General features: G+C 34.3%; 1 protein-coding gene across 1 annotated transcript in view; it reads right to left on the bottom strand.

The window, feature by feature from the left end:
- Positions 1-17407, bottom strand: part of LOC132696117 (uncharacterized) — a 38519-nt gene extending 21112 nt beyond the window's left edge. Inside the window, exons 1-2 of the mRNA XM_060660741.1 lie at positions 16811-17407; positions 3740-4455 (exon numbers count right to left, since the gene is read on the bottom strand). Of these exons, the coding sequence (XP_060516724.1) occupies positions 3740-4420 (681 nt within the window). The 5' untranslated portion in view covers positions 4421-4455; positions 16811-17407. The remainder of the gene's footprint in view (positions 1-3739; positions 4456-16810) is intronic.
- Positions 17408-17559: the final 152 nt, after the last annotated feature.

Raw genomic sequence — 17559 nt, 5'->3', positions numbered from 1 at the left:
AAGCTTGATTAACGGTCTCACCTGGTGGAACGAACTCTGCATGAATTACGCCGTTGATGTCGAAAAAGCAAATCAGCATCGTTTTGATATTTGATTTGACCTGACATTTTTTTGGACGGGGAGACAGTGACGTCTTCCGTTGGCTGGACTGTTGCTTCGTTTCTGGATCGCAACCATAGCACCATGACTCGTCATCAGTAATGGTCTTTGAAAGAAAATCTGGATCCGTTTCAAGCTGTTGTTTCAACTCGATGTTCTTTTTGCATGTCAGTCAGAACACGAGGAACAAACTTGGCAGCAACTCTTTTCATTCCCAAATCTTGGGTTAAAATTCGCTGAACCGTGCTCCAAGACAACCCACTAATCTTTGATAATTGTTCAATTGTCTGTCGACGGTCTGTGAGCACAAACTCTCGAATCTTTTCAATATTTTCGTCGATTCGAGCAGTTGATGGACGTCCAGAACGAGGTCGGCCATCAATTGACTCGGCGCCATTTTTGAAGCGAACAAACTTGAGTTTTTCCCATCGTATCGTCTTCATAAGCTGTTTTTAACATTGAAACAGGTTCAGCAGCACTTTTACCGAGCAGAAAACAAAATTTCACAGCTGCACGTTGTTCTTTTAAACTTGCCATCGAAAAAAACGAAATAACAAAAAAACAGCGTTAACAAAAAATGGCACTGCAAGTGAACAAAACAAGTTAAATTTAAAACGAAGGTGGCGTTGAACTCGCACTAAGTTGTACTATTCACAACCTAGCGGCAGAAAAGTGTACTATACAAGCTCTGCGCGCGGCAATCCAATTCCGGTTTTTTATGGGTACCCCTTCGTATAGGTAGAATTATTAGTAAAACTGGCATCACTGATTTTTGGGCGGGAAAAATTGTTTCCATATCTGAGGTATCTATATTGTTTTTGTAATTTATCAGGAATGTAATTTATGTACTTAAATTCAGAAACCTCAGAATGGAAGCGCTAATGTTACTTTACTTTTTATTAATAACTTATACTATAAATACTAGAAAAATCATACCAGCTTTGCCAGCTTGGCTAGAACATTCAAGAATAATATTTGCTTAAAGGACAACTTCGCTTTTCTATTTGGAACATCTGGTAGAGCGTTTTAATTATGAATAAAACTTTTTGAATTGGGAAACCGTTTGCTAATTATTTTATTGGTTAAAAGCCAATAAGCAGTAGTTAGTGATAATTTTTTTTTTCACTGGTTTCAGTGGTTAGTTTGTTGTCGATAAATTTCCTTTTTTCATAATGATCGTTTCATATTACCGTGGTTAAATTTTTACTTACCTTATCGATAAATTTCACTAAACCAATGAAACAAGAAATCAAGAAGTTTCATTTAGTTGAACCATCAGATTTTTCCAACTAAAAGTGTGATTGTCATTTAAAAAATGTTATTTTTGAACATTATAGCCAAACTGGCAACACTGGAATGATTTGTTTGTAATACTGTCTTAATGGCCCTAAAACTTTACTTTTGCAAGTAAAAGTCTTCGGTAATAAATAAAGTTAATCTCGCCAGATTTTTAAAAGGTAACCATGAATATTAGAATAAATATCAAATATAAGAAAGAATACAGTACTCGAGGCATATATTGTTTATTGCTTAATTCCGTTTTATCTTAAAAACGTTTATTTTTAAAGTGAACTAAGTGGTTAAAATTTGTTTGAAGAAATTTCTGGTCGTTCTTAAAATTTGGTCGTCCATATAAGCGACAACGCTCTATCGATCGATGAAACGTTGCCGCTTCTTCGAAAAAGTAAAGTGTGATTTAAACTTGGCGCCCCACATACAAGCACTTTGAATTTTCTTTAAAATAGTGAATGGGACATAATCCACACTTTTATTGTCACAACAACACCATTGCTTTTGTTAGGCAGAACATATTTTCTTAAACAACTTTTTATAGACAGTTTTTCTCTATATTTATTGGTTCACCAGTAAAAATTGATATGCCTCAGGTGGCTATGATATTTTCACGAGCATTTCACCCACTAACCTGCAGTTTTCGCCATTTTGTTTCTAAATGGCGATATCCGTGCACATAACTCCTTGTTGTCTGAAGATTTAATGGGATCTGGATGTATTTTGAGAAAATACTTCCGGGAAAATGCAGCATACAAACTTATTGACAATTTGTTAGCAGCCATGTTGGTTGGTTTGAATAGACCTTGTCAAAAAATGTTTCATGGTTGCTTCATAAGTTCCTGTATTATCAGCATAGACAGGGTCTTTTTATCTCCAGTAGCTATCTAGATTTTTAAACTGTGGAACAGCATGGATTTTACAAAAAGCGTTCAGTGGTGACCAACCCAGTACTATATATACATTATGTTTTAAATTCGTTTGATGAGGGGGAGGTTAAGAAATTATACTTTTTCGGTGTGGACGAATCACTTTCGTCTCTATTTATCTATGTTATCTTATCTATAAATTATCTATAAGTTCTTATCTATAAGTTAAGATCCCAATCGAGAAAAAGCAGCAGACTTCTCAGCTGGTGAACGAATACAGACAGAGAAAAACTTTTTCTATAAAAGTTATTTAAACAATATTTTCTACCTTATTATGACAAAAAAGGCATGTGAAATAAAAAGGGTGGATGAGGTTACGCTCGTTATTTAAAAAAACTAAATTTGAATCACTCAGTAAATTGCATATATTTCTGATTTTTGAAAATTTTTCAGAGCATATTTTAGGATACTTTTTGTTACTTTGTTACTTTAAGCATTTTTGGGGATTTTCACTTGTTTGGCATCATAAAAAATAACATAAAAGTCACGAACACCAGAAAAATTGGCCGACTGTGATAGCAGAAATTATTTAACGTTTTGCTAATTCTCACCAAATACTACAAAATTTACGATATTTTTGCTTTATGTTTGCAGTAAAAGAAATTAACCGATGCTACACATAATCTCACTTGTTTGTCCATTTCGTACTGCCTGTCGCTTAACCAAAATGACCTAGATAACTTGTTCGGTTGAGAAAATTTCAGAAATTACAGGTTTTTTCGCTAACGCGTTTCATATACAGGGCTTACATTGCGTTTTGTTCCGACCGCGAAAGAGTGCACTAGTTCTTTTTTCTAGTTTTTTGTGCAGCCAAGGGGTGGAAAATCCAAGCGCTACAGATAGGGTAAACTGCATGACCGTTCCACAGTTCCTTGACTCTTCTGAAGTAAATAAAATAGTCAGAAACCCATTAATAATAGGTATAACGACCGGCACAGTCAATCGATGAAGAATTAGATTGTGCATCATACCTTGAAAAAAACGAAGTTTGGCATCTTTAAAAATGATGTAATTAGTTGGTAAATTTTGGACACCATGTAAGCCATTTTTCAGTACTGATTTCGAGCGCCTCCAAAAAATATAAATATTTTTAAATTGAACAGTTTTCACATGAGCAACGCATTGTGACAGCAGAACAGCGCAAAAAAAAATTCAATGCCTTACAGAGCGTTCCCTGCTGGCAAATCTCGGTCGTTTTATTTCCTGCGGTCTCCAATAGTTATTGGATTTATTTGTTAAAAAAAATTGTTGAATTTTTCTGAAATGTTGGAAATTTTTATATACGGGGCGTCAAAAACACGACATTTTTTTAATTTTAGCCTCGTCCGCCGATTGAATCATTGGTCGTAACAAAGAAAGTTGTTTTATAAAAATTTTGACAACCTATGCGATAGAATTTTTTATTCCCTATTGAAACTCACAGAAGACTGTACGTGGTGGTCCGAGGAGTCTGTCGCGACGCCCGTGGCGGAACGAATTTCATGCTTGGACGAGTTGTGAGCTTCAAGTTGAGCCAAGGCACCGAACCTATCCTCGCACGGAAGACACCCGAAATACTTGGAAGGATGTTCCGCGACCATGTGCCGGAAGAGATCATTGAGTGTGTGTTCGGACACGTTCAGCTTGTCGCAATAAGCGCACGGGATCGCGCTCAGCTGACTTTGCCTGCGCACGCTGACGCGTCGATTTCTTTTCACGGAATGCGCGCGTTCCACATGCTTCTGTCTCAGATTGGAGCTAACGAACGATCGCTCGCAAAACAGACATAACAACTTCCTTTGGGATTTGGTGGAGGACGGCAGAAGGACACCTTGGACTTTTTCCAGCGGAAAGCTGCAACACAGAGTGGTGGCCTTTTCCTCCCTTTCGGACGACGAACTTTTGAACGAAACCGCGTCGTTGTCCTCGAAAGAGGTTTTCGTCGCAGCAGTGGATGGCAGCGCCGTGCTATCAATCGACGAGTCCGTTTTATACAACGTCGCGACGCCGGCCGTAACGGGACTCGAAGATTGCGACGGTCCGGGAGCATCGGGCGCCTGTGTGCAACGCGTCTTGCCATTTCGATCTATGTTGGGTTCGAAGGAGCCGCCGGTATTCACCATGCTGCCGATGGGTCCGTTGCCTCCTCGGTTGCGCTCTGTAATGCAAGACCACGTATATTTTAAGAGTATCCTGTGAGTTTGGAGTTTGGGATATTCGCAAACGGAGACACGGCAGGATTCCGATCAAATCTTTATTCGCAAAATCCCTGATTCTTTCGGAAGTTTCAAATAAAATTACAGTTTCTGCCACAAAACACGCTTTTCTATACAGACTGTTTCAAAAAAATTTAGGATAAATAGAATATTAAAAAATAACTATTGTTTGGTTAATAAACGCCTAATTCCGAAGATGTAAAAAGAAACCCCAAAAAATCGTTTTTTTTTTTCAATATTTCTGAAACGGTTTAAGATACCTAACCTAAATGAAATGAAATATCTTTTATTGGACCATCAAAGTTAATGCCAACGAAAATTGAATATTTTGTACAGGGGCGGCGATGTCACTTGTTTTGCTTGTTTGCTAGTTTTTAATTTTATTTATTTATTTTTTTAACAGTTTTCCATAAAAAAAATATTTTAAGTATTTTTTATACGTGAGAATGAACTAACCCAGGGAATAATAATTGTTTCAAAAACAACTATGAATCAAAAATAATGTAAATTATTTTGAAGTTAAATTTTGCCAGCTGTAACTTTTGCGACCAAGCAGAGGTATTTGCGGTCTAAATTTTATTTAGGTATCAATAACCGTTCCACAAATAATAAACAAAAACGATATACAGAACATAACTTTTTCATAGCCCTGCCCTTGAGAAAAAATGAACACTATGAGAAGATATTTAATAACTATTTAAAAAAGAAAATATATATAGTTCATTAAAAGCACTTTATTTTATGTCACAAAATCAGAACAGCAAAAAGTTTAATTAATTTCAAAATCAATACATATTTACTAGTACGAAAATTATTAAGTGCTGAAAAGACGTGCCTATTCATACATAATAATAATGTTAGTTTCTAATTTTTGGGGATGGTACAACTCAAAACAAAGAAAAAATAGTTATTCCAACAAAATAATTAGAGCATAAAGTTAAAAGAATGAAAATAGAGGCAAAAATCAGGTTGATTAAGTTTTCGACTTGGAGGATATTCGCTGACTTTTACAAGTTCATGGGAGCCCAGTAAATGTAAAAATTAAAAGTTTTTTCTAATGGAAGCCCGTTCCAATATAATGCTAACATCAAAATTAGTGGTTGTCTTGATAAAGTTCGTTATAATTTTGTCTAGAAGAAGACCAAATTTTCTAAAAGTTGCTGCGACTCGTTAACCATAAACATCTAGCCTGCCGCTTCGCCTGCCGTGGATTTTGGCATTTTCGGGATTTTACCACACGGTTTTGAGAGCAATCGGATGTTTTCGGAGATATTTCCCACGCTTTGAATTTTGACGTTTGTCACGGTCATGTCAGTGAATGTATAAGTGTTTTGCGAAAATGTACCCAAAAACTAACGGTAGTGGAAAAAGTATAGTATGCAACACATTCGGTAAACTTTTAACTCACTCGTTTATTAAACACTCGCTCCGCTCGTGTCAAATAAACTCATCAGTCAAATGCCGTTTACCGCACTTGTTGCATAATATACTATTAATGGTGATTTCCAGTTAGGTCAAAGACTGATTCCAGCCGGTATATGTACACAATGCAACAAAAACAAAAATGTACAGATACAGATTTAAAATAATAGTAGTAGCCGAGTACCGAGTAAAAAATATAAAGCCGAAAATAATTATTCCAGAGAACATAAGGTCTTGAACTGAGGTGGCTTTTACTTGATGAAAATCCATTTATCAAAATAAACAAGAACTAAAAGCTCAGATTTTTACGAAATTATATATTTTGGCATGACAATTGTTTCGACAACACCGTGTCTTTATCAAATGCACTATTTACAAACTACCCGCTACTATATATACCGAAAAATGACCATAAAAGGAGAGGTATTTAAATTTAATTGATCGTTAAGCAATACATTTGAATGTCTCATTTTGTTAATCTGCTCCGCTCGTGTCAAATAAACTCGTGAGTCAAATGCCGTCTACCGCACTTGTTGCATAAAATATTATTTTCTACTCCTGTCTGCAAAATACCTAATTACCCACCGATCTAGCGTGCGGGAAGCATCACTTTACCTCGTCAGTTTCGTTTCCCATGAATCCGAGCCACTTCGGACATTTCCGGGATTTTAACGTACGGATTTGCGAGCAATCGGATGTTTTCGGAGATATTTTGACGTTTGTCAATTCTGACGGTCATGTCAGTGAATGTATTCGTGTTGTTTTGCGATAATGGACCCAAAAACTAATGGTCGTAGAAAAAGTATAGTATGCAACACGTTCGGTAAACTTTTTAACTCACTTGTTTATTCAAAATTCGCTCAGCTCGTGTCAAACAAACTCGTGAGTCAAATGCCGTTTACCGCACTTGTTGCATAATGAACCAAGGATTTCTTTCTCATTATTTAGTGACCGTCTAAACTGATTCCTAGTTTTTATCTGCATTTCTAGTCTATAGGTCCATCCAAGGCGATGGTATCATTTGTAAAATGTAACATTATTACATCTCGCCGAAGCTCTCGAGAAGGCGATGTTCATGAAAAAGCTTTTAAGTTTAAATCGAACTGATGCGATATTCTTTACTTTGAACATAAAGATTTTCCATATGAACCGAAACGAAAGATTCTCTTTGATATGGGAAAATCGAGGAAAATTTAGAATCAGACAAAAGTCAAGTGTTAAAGTCCATCTCTAATAATGAAACTTTCATGTCAATATCCCTTGGATTGAAGTTGACAAAGTTAGGAACAAGTCAGTGCATTGCAAAATTGCATTGTAAAATTGAATATTGAGAGTTACAAAAAAAAATTATAATATATTATAATTATACTATTTAAACAAAACCCATGATAATTTGACGTTTGTCAGTTCTGACGGATACGTCACACGTCAGTCAGAGTGTGCACTCGTGTAATCAAACTTGTGACTAAAATGGCGTTTATCAAACTTGTTGCAAAATATATTATCAAACAAAAGTGTCGTAGTTTATCATAATCAGAGACAAAAACCTAAAGATTACACATTACCTATCACCAACTCTAATTCTAAAAATTTAAAAATGCTGACACCACAGTTTGAATTGTGTCACTATTTTTTTAGGAAACCTATTTGCAAAACTAGGATAGCTTTATTGATATCATTAAATGATAATTGCAATTAATACAAGGTAACCTAGTAAATTTTCAAAACCACCCGAAATGAAATGAAAAATAGTACAAAATTATTCTATGTTGCGAAAACCAATTTTGTGCGTTTGTAATACATTAAATTCCGCTCAAACCAAAAGTGCAACCCATTGATATTTTTCAGTGTGGTATTTCTTATCATTCCACCATTGCAATTATCTTTAATGGTCTCGGAAAATTATTTTTATTTTCCATATATTTGGGTGAAAGCAGCTTCGTTTATTGGAATCGGTGAAAGGTGAAATATTAGGGGTAGTTGTATATTAATTGACGCCTTGTCAATATTCAAGGAACTAGCTTATTCTATCTTTTCGCTTATTCTTGTGAAGAGCGAATCGAATAGGCTGGACGCGTTCTAAGAAACTCGGGTGCGCGGCAATCACAGATGGCGAAGCGCCGCTCCCCAGTCAGTCAGTCGAAAAGAAAAAGCGCACAACGCGAAAATATAAAATTCACCAACATAAACAGACGTTATATATTTATGAGTACTGTGTATAGTGAATACTAATGTGTCACTAAAACAGTTAGTGATTTCGTTATTTTGGTCGAAATGAATGATTAGTTCCATTACGTTTTTAGCGGAGTGACTTACTTAATTAAATCTTTGGATATGACGAACCCGAACGATTTTGGTAGGTTTAAAAACGTAACATTACGATTACGAAACAGGAATCGGGCATATATTTATTTATTCAATTAATAAAGATTAGGATTGAGACTTTAACGAAACATTCTATAACCGGAAGAGCAGGAAGACGAATCGATTTTCATTAAATATTGTTATGCGATCTTTGTGATAATTATACAGGCACACTATATAAACAAACATTACAAAACAGTACTAGATCATTTGACTTAATTGTTTCTTGAAGATGCAGGTTGAATACTGACTGACCTGATAATTGTTTTTACAGAGTTGCAGAATACATGGGACACACTCAGTCAATTACTTAATTAATTAATTAATTGTCACATGTTTGCTTTATATCAAAGTTCGTGTTATACATGTGACTTGCAACAAACTTCACTGTCTCGTTGTTAAGTAACGATTATTTTATTAGTACTAAACACCTCAATGGAACATTGTAAAAAAATATTAGGTATCAATATTTTATAGTACTGTATATTATTAAACTGTGTATAAGGCGTTGGTCCATAAACTTTCCACCACATAACTTCGGTAACATATCTATAACAAACTGCGATAGTAGAATCACGCAAAATATGTTGTGTAATTAAATTTTCGAGAATTGTGTTTGACCTGGAACAACAAGTAATTCAATATACCACGCTTCGTGGCAACATCTTGTACGTCAAGCACCCTTTTCTTGGGACTCCTTTATTATATTATATTTTCTGTGTGTATTGGTTTACGCAAATCGGCAACTTTCGCATAATATTCGGCAGGTTGCCAGATTAGTCGATTTATCGCAAACAAGACTACTGGGACAAAAAAATCCACCGAACGATAGTAATTTATTTTAAACAACTTTTGTCAGTATAGTCTGGACTTTGACTTTGATCAGCCGAAACGAACATTTTTTTTACATTTGATATTTTGTTACATTTGTTTTAATTTTTGCTCTTTAATGAATGTGAGATGATACTCTTGATTCTTTAGTAGTGTTGCTCTCATATCCTATCGGTATCCCAACATGTTTCATCCTACACCAATTCAATAATATTGTTTTTTTACTCCGGTCTGTAAAATACCTAATTACGCACCGATCTAGGGTGCGGGAAGCGTTGATTTACCACGTCAGTTTCGTTTCCCACGAATCCGAGCCACTTCGGACATTTCCGGGATTTTACCGCACGGGTTTGGGAGTAATCGGATGTTTTCGGAGATATTTCCCACGCTTTGAATTTTGACGTGGGTCAATTTTGACGTCATGACAGTGAATGTATTCGTGTTGTTTTGTGAAAATGTACGCAAAAACTAACGCACGTAGAAAAAGTATAGTATGCAACACGTTCGGTAAACTTTTCAAGTAACTCGTTTATTAAACACTCGCTGCCCTGAGCTACGCTCGTGTCAAACTCGTATATATTTATCGGTCGGACCCTTCTAAAATATCTGGTCCTCTGGACCTTTGTTATTTTGACTTTGGATAGCATCAGTTGGGCATGATATGTGCCGACGACACACAATTAAGGAAAAGCTTTTGCAAGAATGAAGCCCTGGATGCTCTAAGGATAGTAAATGGGAGTCTCGAATGTATTAATCAATATCGGTTATGGGTAGTTATGGGCGGTTCAGCCTCATATTTAAAAACTAAATCTACAAAATAGTTGAAATATCATTTATGTCGTAAAAACACATAACCAACATTTAAAAAAACAGCTGAGTGGGTCTTTCGTTCTCTCAGACGCTGATGTTGATTACAGCTCATGTCTTCTTAATATTCAAATCAAGGATAGACTACAGATAATTCGAAACTCATGCATACTTTGTGTTCTTAATCTCAAAATGATCTATGTCCTTCATAGATAACAGATTATTAAAATTATAGGCCAAATGTCAATAATATTTCTTTATTTGAATTATAATAACTTTGTACATATCGAAGAAATGTAATAAATATTTCACATGGTCAGTTAAGACAACCGCTATGCTGCACTTCGCTGGGTTGTTACTTATAGTTAAGATGTAGTCATAGCAATAGCAATGGCTGTAAGTCATGTTGACCAAACCTCGCGAGTAAATTCTTAAAACTTCAACATGATAGTCTACGTCGAAAATACTAGAAGAGACAAATAAATTTCTAAACTATCTGAGATAACTCTCGAGATAAGCGCTTATATTATATAATACTCAACACTTGAGGACACGTTTTAGATACATAAATTTTTAAACTATCTGAGATAATTCTCGAGATAAGTGTTTCAGATACCTAAATAACCCAGATAACGAAAAATGAATAATATAAAATCATTTTCACACTAACCAATTGTAAAATTCTAGAACTGAATGTGTATCCCCAAATCTGTTCTGCCCTGACTTGTGCAAATATGCAAATACATGGTTTGGAGTCATTTGATTAAAACTATCTATGAACGTGATTTATTACATATCATAATCAAGTCGACTTCTATTAATACAATAATATTACAATACGCCTGTCCCAGATACGGTTGATTTTTATTCTGCCAAAATTTTATATACGCAGTGATCTTAATTGATTTAACCTGGAAAACAGCGGATGATTGTCAAATCTATTTCAATGCAATGCTAGCAGCTACATCAGTAAGTAAAGTTCCTCTGAGAATTACTTTTTTAACTTTGCTCTGCTTACTATTCTAAGGATATTGATGGCGTTTTTGGCGCTCACTGAAATCCCAAGTTATTTAATTTTTAGGATTAGGATTTCATACAGTTTTTGCAAAGGTGTCGATTATCATATGCTGTTTTGATGGAAAGAAATACGGCAACTAGCGTTCCATTTTCATTGAAAGCTCATTGGTAACATATGATATAGATACGCATGATATTAGGTTGCTATTAATGATTACAATATCTTACACCTACAGGTGAAACTGTCCACTAAATTTAAATTTTTGCTGGTTCTTAAAAAGGCAAATGATTATTCTTCCACAAATCTGTCACTAGTGTTAGGATCAAGTAACCAAAACTAACTCACAAAAAGGCGGTTCTGGCTCACAAGCGTAGATAGTAAATTCTATTTACGTAGTGATTTCATTTCGGAATTCATAAAAACATTTTTTTTTTTTGCAAAAACTCTAGGTACCGGTAGATTTTAACCAACGTTATAAGCAGAATGTTGCACTATCCGAATCTGTAATAAAATAAGATTGTATAGTCTGTCTCAATCGTCGTCGTGCTGGTTTTTGCCCGCAATTATGGAAGTTAACCTGCCGACGGCAATAAAACTCAGGTCCGCTGGTATTAAAGGGCACAACATTAGGAACGGGCTCTCAAATGTTTTGGTAATAGTTTTTTTTTTGTTTATTTAGGTAGATATCTTATTAAATTACACCACGAAAAAATAACGATATTAAATGTATACAGTAAATTCATAGGTAGGAATATCTAAACATAATTACAATTTTAATCTAAATGTCTAAATCTAATTGTTTCTGTTTTGTATAGAAATGTAAGTAATCAATTTTTATAATGTGCTGTACTTAATTTTTCCAGCTGCCAATTTTAGAAAATTTATTTCACCGCGTAACATTTTTTGCTCTAATCTAAGATTTTACTTGGTTCCACAAATGCTCTATGAGGTTAAACATGCAATGATATGGGGGAAGACAATATACCCAGCCTGTTCAGCTAAATTATCGTTTATTATGTTTTTTAATTGCATATGAATTTAGGACTTCTAAATGTTGCGCTTTTTTGGCACTGAATTCAAAAAAAAATTATTTTCTAACAAATATTCTTGAATTTCAGTTTATGAACTTGATAAAGGGGTGCTTTGCATAGCAGACCGCTGTGGTAGCTTGCATTATCCATGGCAATAACACTGTTCTTAGAAATATATTTTTTAAAATATTATTTTGAAACCAATTATTGAAAAGTTCGGCACTAGTATCCTCAAGATAATCCCAGCTAGAATCCTTAATATTATTTGCAGAGAACAGCAAGCGGTGTGGGACAAATCCGTCTTCTGACCCAGCGTGTATTATGGTGATGCGTTTTCCTTTATTTGAAGGTGGTTTCGTTCTGACAGTTTTCAGTGGAATCAACAGTGGTAAACTTCATTCTCCTAGTTCTGTAGAAATTTTTCTCGTGGATCACTAAGGCATTGGGGAAGGTAAGGTGATCGTTAAATACAGCAACACCCCCTTAACGAGCACAAACCGGACAGCCAAGAAAAATGTTTATTTTACGACTTGATTTAGTTCAAATAAGTTTATGAAAAATGATGACAGGAGCAACAACTAAACAAAGGTTTATCCTAAGCAAAAAGTAAATTTTAATCTAAAGTCTAAATCTAATTCTGTTTAGCTATCGGAGTGGTCAGTGAGATTAATTATAATAGGATTTAGGTTCTTTTGTATAGAAATGTAAGTGCCTCGATTTTTATAATGTGCTGTACTTAATTTTTCCAACTGTCAATTGGTATCTTATTAATTACATTTCTTGGCAAATTTATTACACTGAGATTTAAAGTAGGAGTAACATTTTCTGCTCTAATCTAAGATTTTCTGGATTGTGAATTTTTAACCTCGCGTTTATCTTTCTTTGAACTAAGTGGTTGCGATATACAATGTGTCCCAGATTCGCTTCCATATAGGGATCTCCACTCTCATTATACTCATAAATGCAACAAACAAGTTGTTGAAACCAGTTCAAAATGGCCGTATTCCTTATTCCATTGAAGAAAAATTTGACATGTTAGCGTTGTACTTGCAGTCACACAGAAACGCCGTCATTACCTGAGCACGGTATTTGGAGACGTATCCTGAAAGACGACAGCCTCATAAAAGCCGATTTAGAAAAATCGTAGTTAATTTAATTAACCCTGGGGCCTTCGAACCACGTATGTACACTGACAATGAAAATCGTGACGGAAACAATTTACAAGCTATCAACGACACAAAGAATAAGAAAAGTAGATGAGTAAGATGAGTTTACAAGAACCTGGCTTCAACAGGATGGATGTCCGGCTCTCAACACTATTCCACTTAAGAAGTTCCGAGCCGTTTGACGAAAGAATTATTTAAATAAATGGTCGAATTTCTTGGTATCCTATATCTACTGACTGACTCTGCGGTCACACAATTGAACTTGATCTTGCCGAGACGATAGAAACCCAGAGACAAACAGTTTTGGACACATTTAGAAACATTAACTAGTACTTGCTAAAGTTCTACGAAAAACAGTCATCAATTGCCAAAAATCTCTCCATGCAAGTCTACATCATTTTGCAAATCTGTAATTAATAACCGGTACATTATATTATTCCCGTAGCGATTTTTTTTCAATTTGTATCGAACTTGTAGGTTCTTAAATTAACGACGATTTTTCCGACTTTTTCTTTTAAAAACATACAGCCATTAATCAATTACTAATTTTGTTAATTAATAATTAATTTTGACCTAACTTTACGAAGGGATATAAAATCTATCGTACACTTGTGAGCCCATCACTGAATTGAAAATTTTACGCTTCTTCTAAAAATCGAAAAATCCACTATGGCGACTATAAGAAAAGTGAAAGTTAAGGTGCGTCGCAAGAAATCAAAAGACGATTGAGACTGTCATACACGCTATCTCACTAGCCTTAAAAAAGTCTCTGAAAAATGTCTCATTTTGACAGCTGTCAATTGAACCGTTTTATATTTACTGGAGAAAAATAATTCCGCTATTTTCGGTTATTCGCCGATATTTCCCAATGCAGTAAGTTTTCTCTAAAACTTTCTTAATAACAAAATAACTAAATAAACATGTTTTTAAATGTTTAACTCTTGTGATGCATATGCTTGCAGTAATGTATTTTTGTACACCTATTGCATTTTTTCATATTTTCAAAATGTGATTTTATAATGTAAAGGTTTTATTAACGCCATACGGCGTATTGTGGCCAAAATATACAGGTTGTCACAAAAGCGTTAAAGGTATGAAAGTGGTATTGTAGTTGTAGTGTACGTTTGCAATATCTTGAGGCTCTTTAAATAATTTGAATTTTGTCAAAATATAACCCAACTTTAATCTACACGAAAGTATAATCACAGACCATATTTTATATCACAATAGTAAAAAGCTTCCTGTCTTAGGTGGTCCAAGAGGTATTCCAATCTAATGGTCATAACATGATTAATTTAAATCGAATGGAATATTTTTTAACGTTCGAGGGAATGTAGTTTTTAATTACCTAACGAATGATTTAAACCGTTAACTCTAAAGCTGACTCTTCGCATTTTCACAGAATATTTAATCAACTTATCAAACCAAACCAAAACTAACAAAACAAAAAAAACTATTATTTCGGCTCTATTAGGGCATAAAAACTGATCGAAAAAGATAAATGCCCCATTTTGTTAACGAAACAGAACCATTATTTTGTTTTAAGAATGTGACGTATGTATGCTATTTTTACATATAACGAAAATTGTTGTCGAACCCCAGATTAAAGAAAGCGACTGTACGGTGGCAATATCCTAACATTGTCCTTCATATTTCAGTCTTTCGGAGAAACTTTGTCACAAAGTAAATTAAGGAACCCACTCAACAGCCTATACTTATTGTTATTATTGTACTTACGAATAAACCAATAATTTACCTACAACATTCCCGTAGCTACATATTGCAATACCCGAGGCAGTAGTCATCTTTATTATCAATATTTTTATGTTTTTAAAAATAGCAAAATCAGCCGCTTAACGGACAACTTAGTTAGATAGCCGAAATGTCAAAAAACTAAACTTGTTTGGAATTAAGTAAATGGTTCACTTAACAACCTCGAATTCATTGTTAGATGTAAACACACTGTTTCAATCACATAAAAATTGACATGAAGTACAACAAAATGCCGCAAGGCACCAAGCTTAGTTAAATAATTAGTATTGGTATTTTGGCCTGCAATAGTAACCATTCCTAACCAAAACTATCAATTCATGGTACATAGACAAATACCATTTCATTGCAGTTGTGCTTACAACAGACAGTAATTTTAGATTTTTGTCAATTATAAGGCCCAAATGTTTTGTTTTCTTATTTGCGTTATCGTTTTTTGAATTGATTGCAGAGAGCATGTCATTTTCTTCTATAAATTTTAATATTCGTGAAAATACAGGCACTTACACACTCAATACAACAACGTGTAGTAGTAGTATTAAATTTAACTTATGGGACTATATAACGAGCTATATATGTACATAAAAACGGTTCTTATTATGCATCTCATGCACACGTGCAAGTTTCTAATTTTTGTTTCTATCGCTAATCATTCAAGGTATCAATCAAATGTGGCACCTTTGTTTACATTTACTTTAAATTTTCTTCCTAGGTTTAAATCAACTTTTAAATTTTCTCGATTTACCATGTATGATAATTTTAATACATATGTAGTTCATCGGAATGATGTCCTTTACATGTGGACAGTGGATTTTTCATGTTTTTTTGGATACTATTTTTCTCTCTGTTATGTACTAAACCTCTTGGGACAATAAATGTAAAAAAAATGTTATATTATTCAAAAAAAAATACTTTCCTTAACCATAAACAGAGGCAAAAGTGGTGCAAATGTGGAATGAAGAATTGAAACAGGGAATGAGGCAAATACAATATAGAAGGAAATGTACTGCATACTTGCATTTTATTTTTGGGTACCTTTGTTAGTATATATTAATTAATACAATTGCTATGAATAGAAATTCTTTGTATTATTTATCTTGGGTTAATACTAAAGCGATAAAAAAATGGTCTTAATAAAATAAACAATTGTTTTAGAAACATTATAGGACATTTTGTAACTGCATATATGATTGCATATGTATATCGCGATTAGTTACTTTGGTATATGGGAGTATAGGTCTCTAATTTAGGTATACCTAATCCTGCCACGTTCATTGTAGATACATAAATTAGGAGTCATTTTTTAAACCTCAACCTAAGATTAAAATGCGTAAGTAATATTGGGCTATGTCGTATATGCTATTATATTGACATAACCGATGGCGACGTGTCGTTTATTAACACGCTAATAACTGACGATGATCCATGAAAGCAATACCAAAATACAGTGCTAGTAAGAGGGTACCAAATGCAGCGTTGTTAATGATAGTCATACATAAAAATTAACTAGGTACCATTTATAGAATAGGAGTTTCAAAAGATTTTTAGTTTCAAGAAATCTTGTTCAAAATATTTAGAACTGTTCCGGGTATTTTTGAACTACATATTAGTTAAAGTAATGTTTATAAGATGAATGTAATATCGATTCACAAAAATGAGAAGCAAAAAATTTGTTAAAAAAGAAATTCGGAAATGTGGAAGGTAAAAAATCGTAAAAAAACAAACTAAAACGTGAGGAATAGAATCGTGCCTTACATAAAACAAACGATAGCCAATTCATTCCAAAAGGAAATGTTTGAGGAGAATAGTTATCGGTACCAAAGTGGCAGCAAATATCGCACCCTTCCCTTCAAGGACATAAGTAAGAAAACTGTCACAAGCGACTCACCAAATGAGGTTAATCTGGCCAGCGTTCGCCTAAATGAGACATTTGGGCTATTTGATTGCACTTTTAACCCACATTGTTTTATATTCCACCCGTATTTAAGGTTAATATCAACAAACTGACACAAATTTTGTTATAATTTGGATTAGGGCGATGCTCTCACGTACGCGCACTATCCATGAAAATCGGAACTGCAACACCCGTCGCATTGAGCATGCGCACCGAAATGCCTTCAGCTGATTAGAATGCCATTATTTTTTTAAGTTTTGTTATTTTTGTGCTTGTCTTAATGTATTGCTGTGTATCTTCTCCCCATTTTTGCAGTTATAACAATTCGTGTTTTGGAACATGGCAATATTGATAAGTTCAATCGGCGTTTCATTTAGTTAATATCGATTTTTGAGAGCTAAGCAATATCGACCTTTGGTACCCGTTGACAAAGAGGGTGACAAACATGATTATCATCTTCGGACTCACTGTTTCCATCCCAAAATAGGAGTTGAATGTCTCTTTCCAAAGAGTTACTAACAAATATCATACACATATCTGATTGATTAATGTTATTTTACAAAAAAACAATATTTGGGCCAATTTTTATTTCAACGCATGTTTCAAATAATGAGTCGCTAGCGATTTTCAGTTCCCGAACTAATACTTGTTTGCTTATGTTTCAATAAATATTCCATATGTTTAAGAGCAAATATACCTGGAGACCAGTTTGAATGAAAAAGAGACGAAATTCCTATTGCCCG

The sequence above is a fragment of the Cylas formicarius genome, unplaced genomic scaffold (assembly GCF_029955315.1).
Source record: "Cylas formicarius isolate icCylForm1 unplaced genomic scaffold, icCylForm1.1 PGA_scaffold_1__22_contigs__length_36826433, whole genome shotgun sequence".
In the NCBI taxonomy this organism is placed as follows: Eukaryota; Metazoa; Arthropoda; class Insecta; order Coleoptera; family Brentidae; genus Cylas; species Cylas formicarius.
This window is presented reverse-complemented; position numbering and strand designations above follow the sequence as displayed.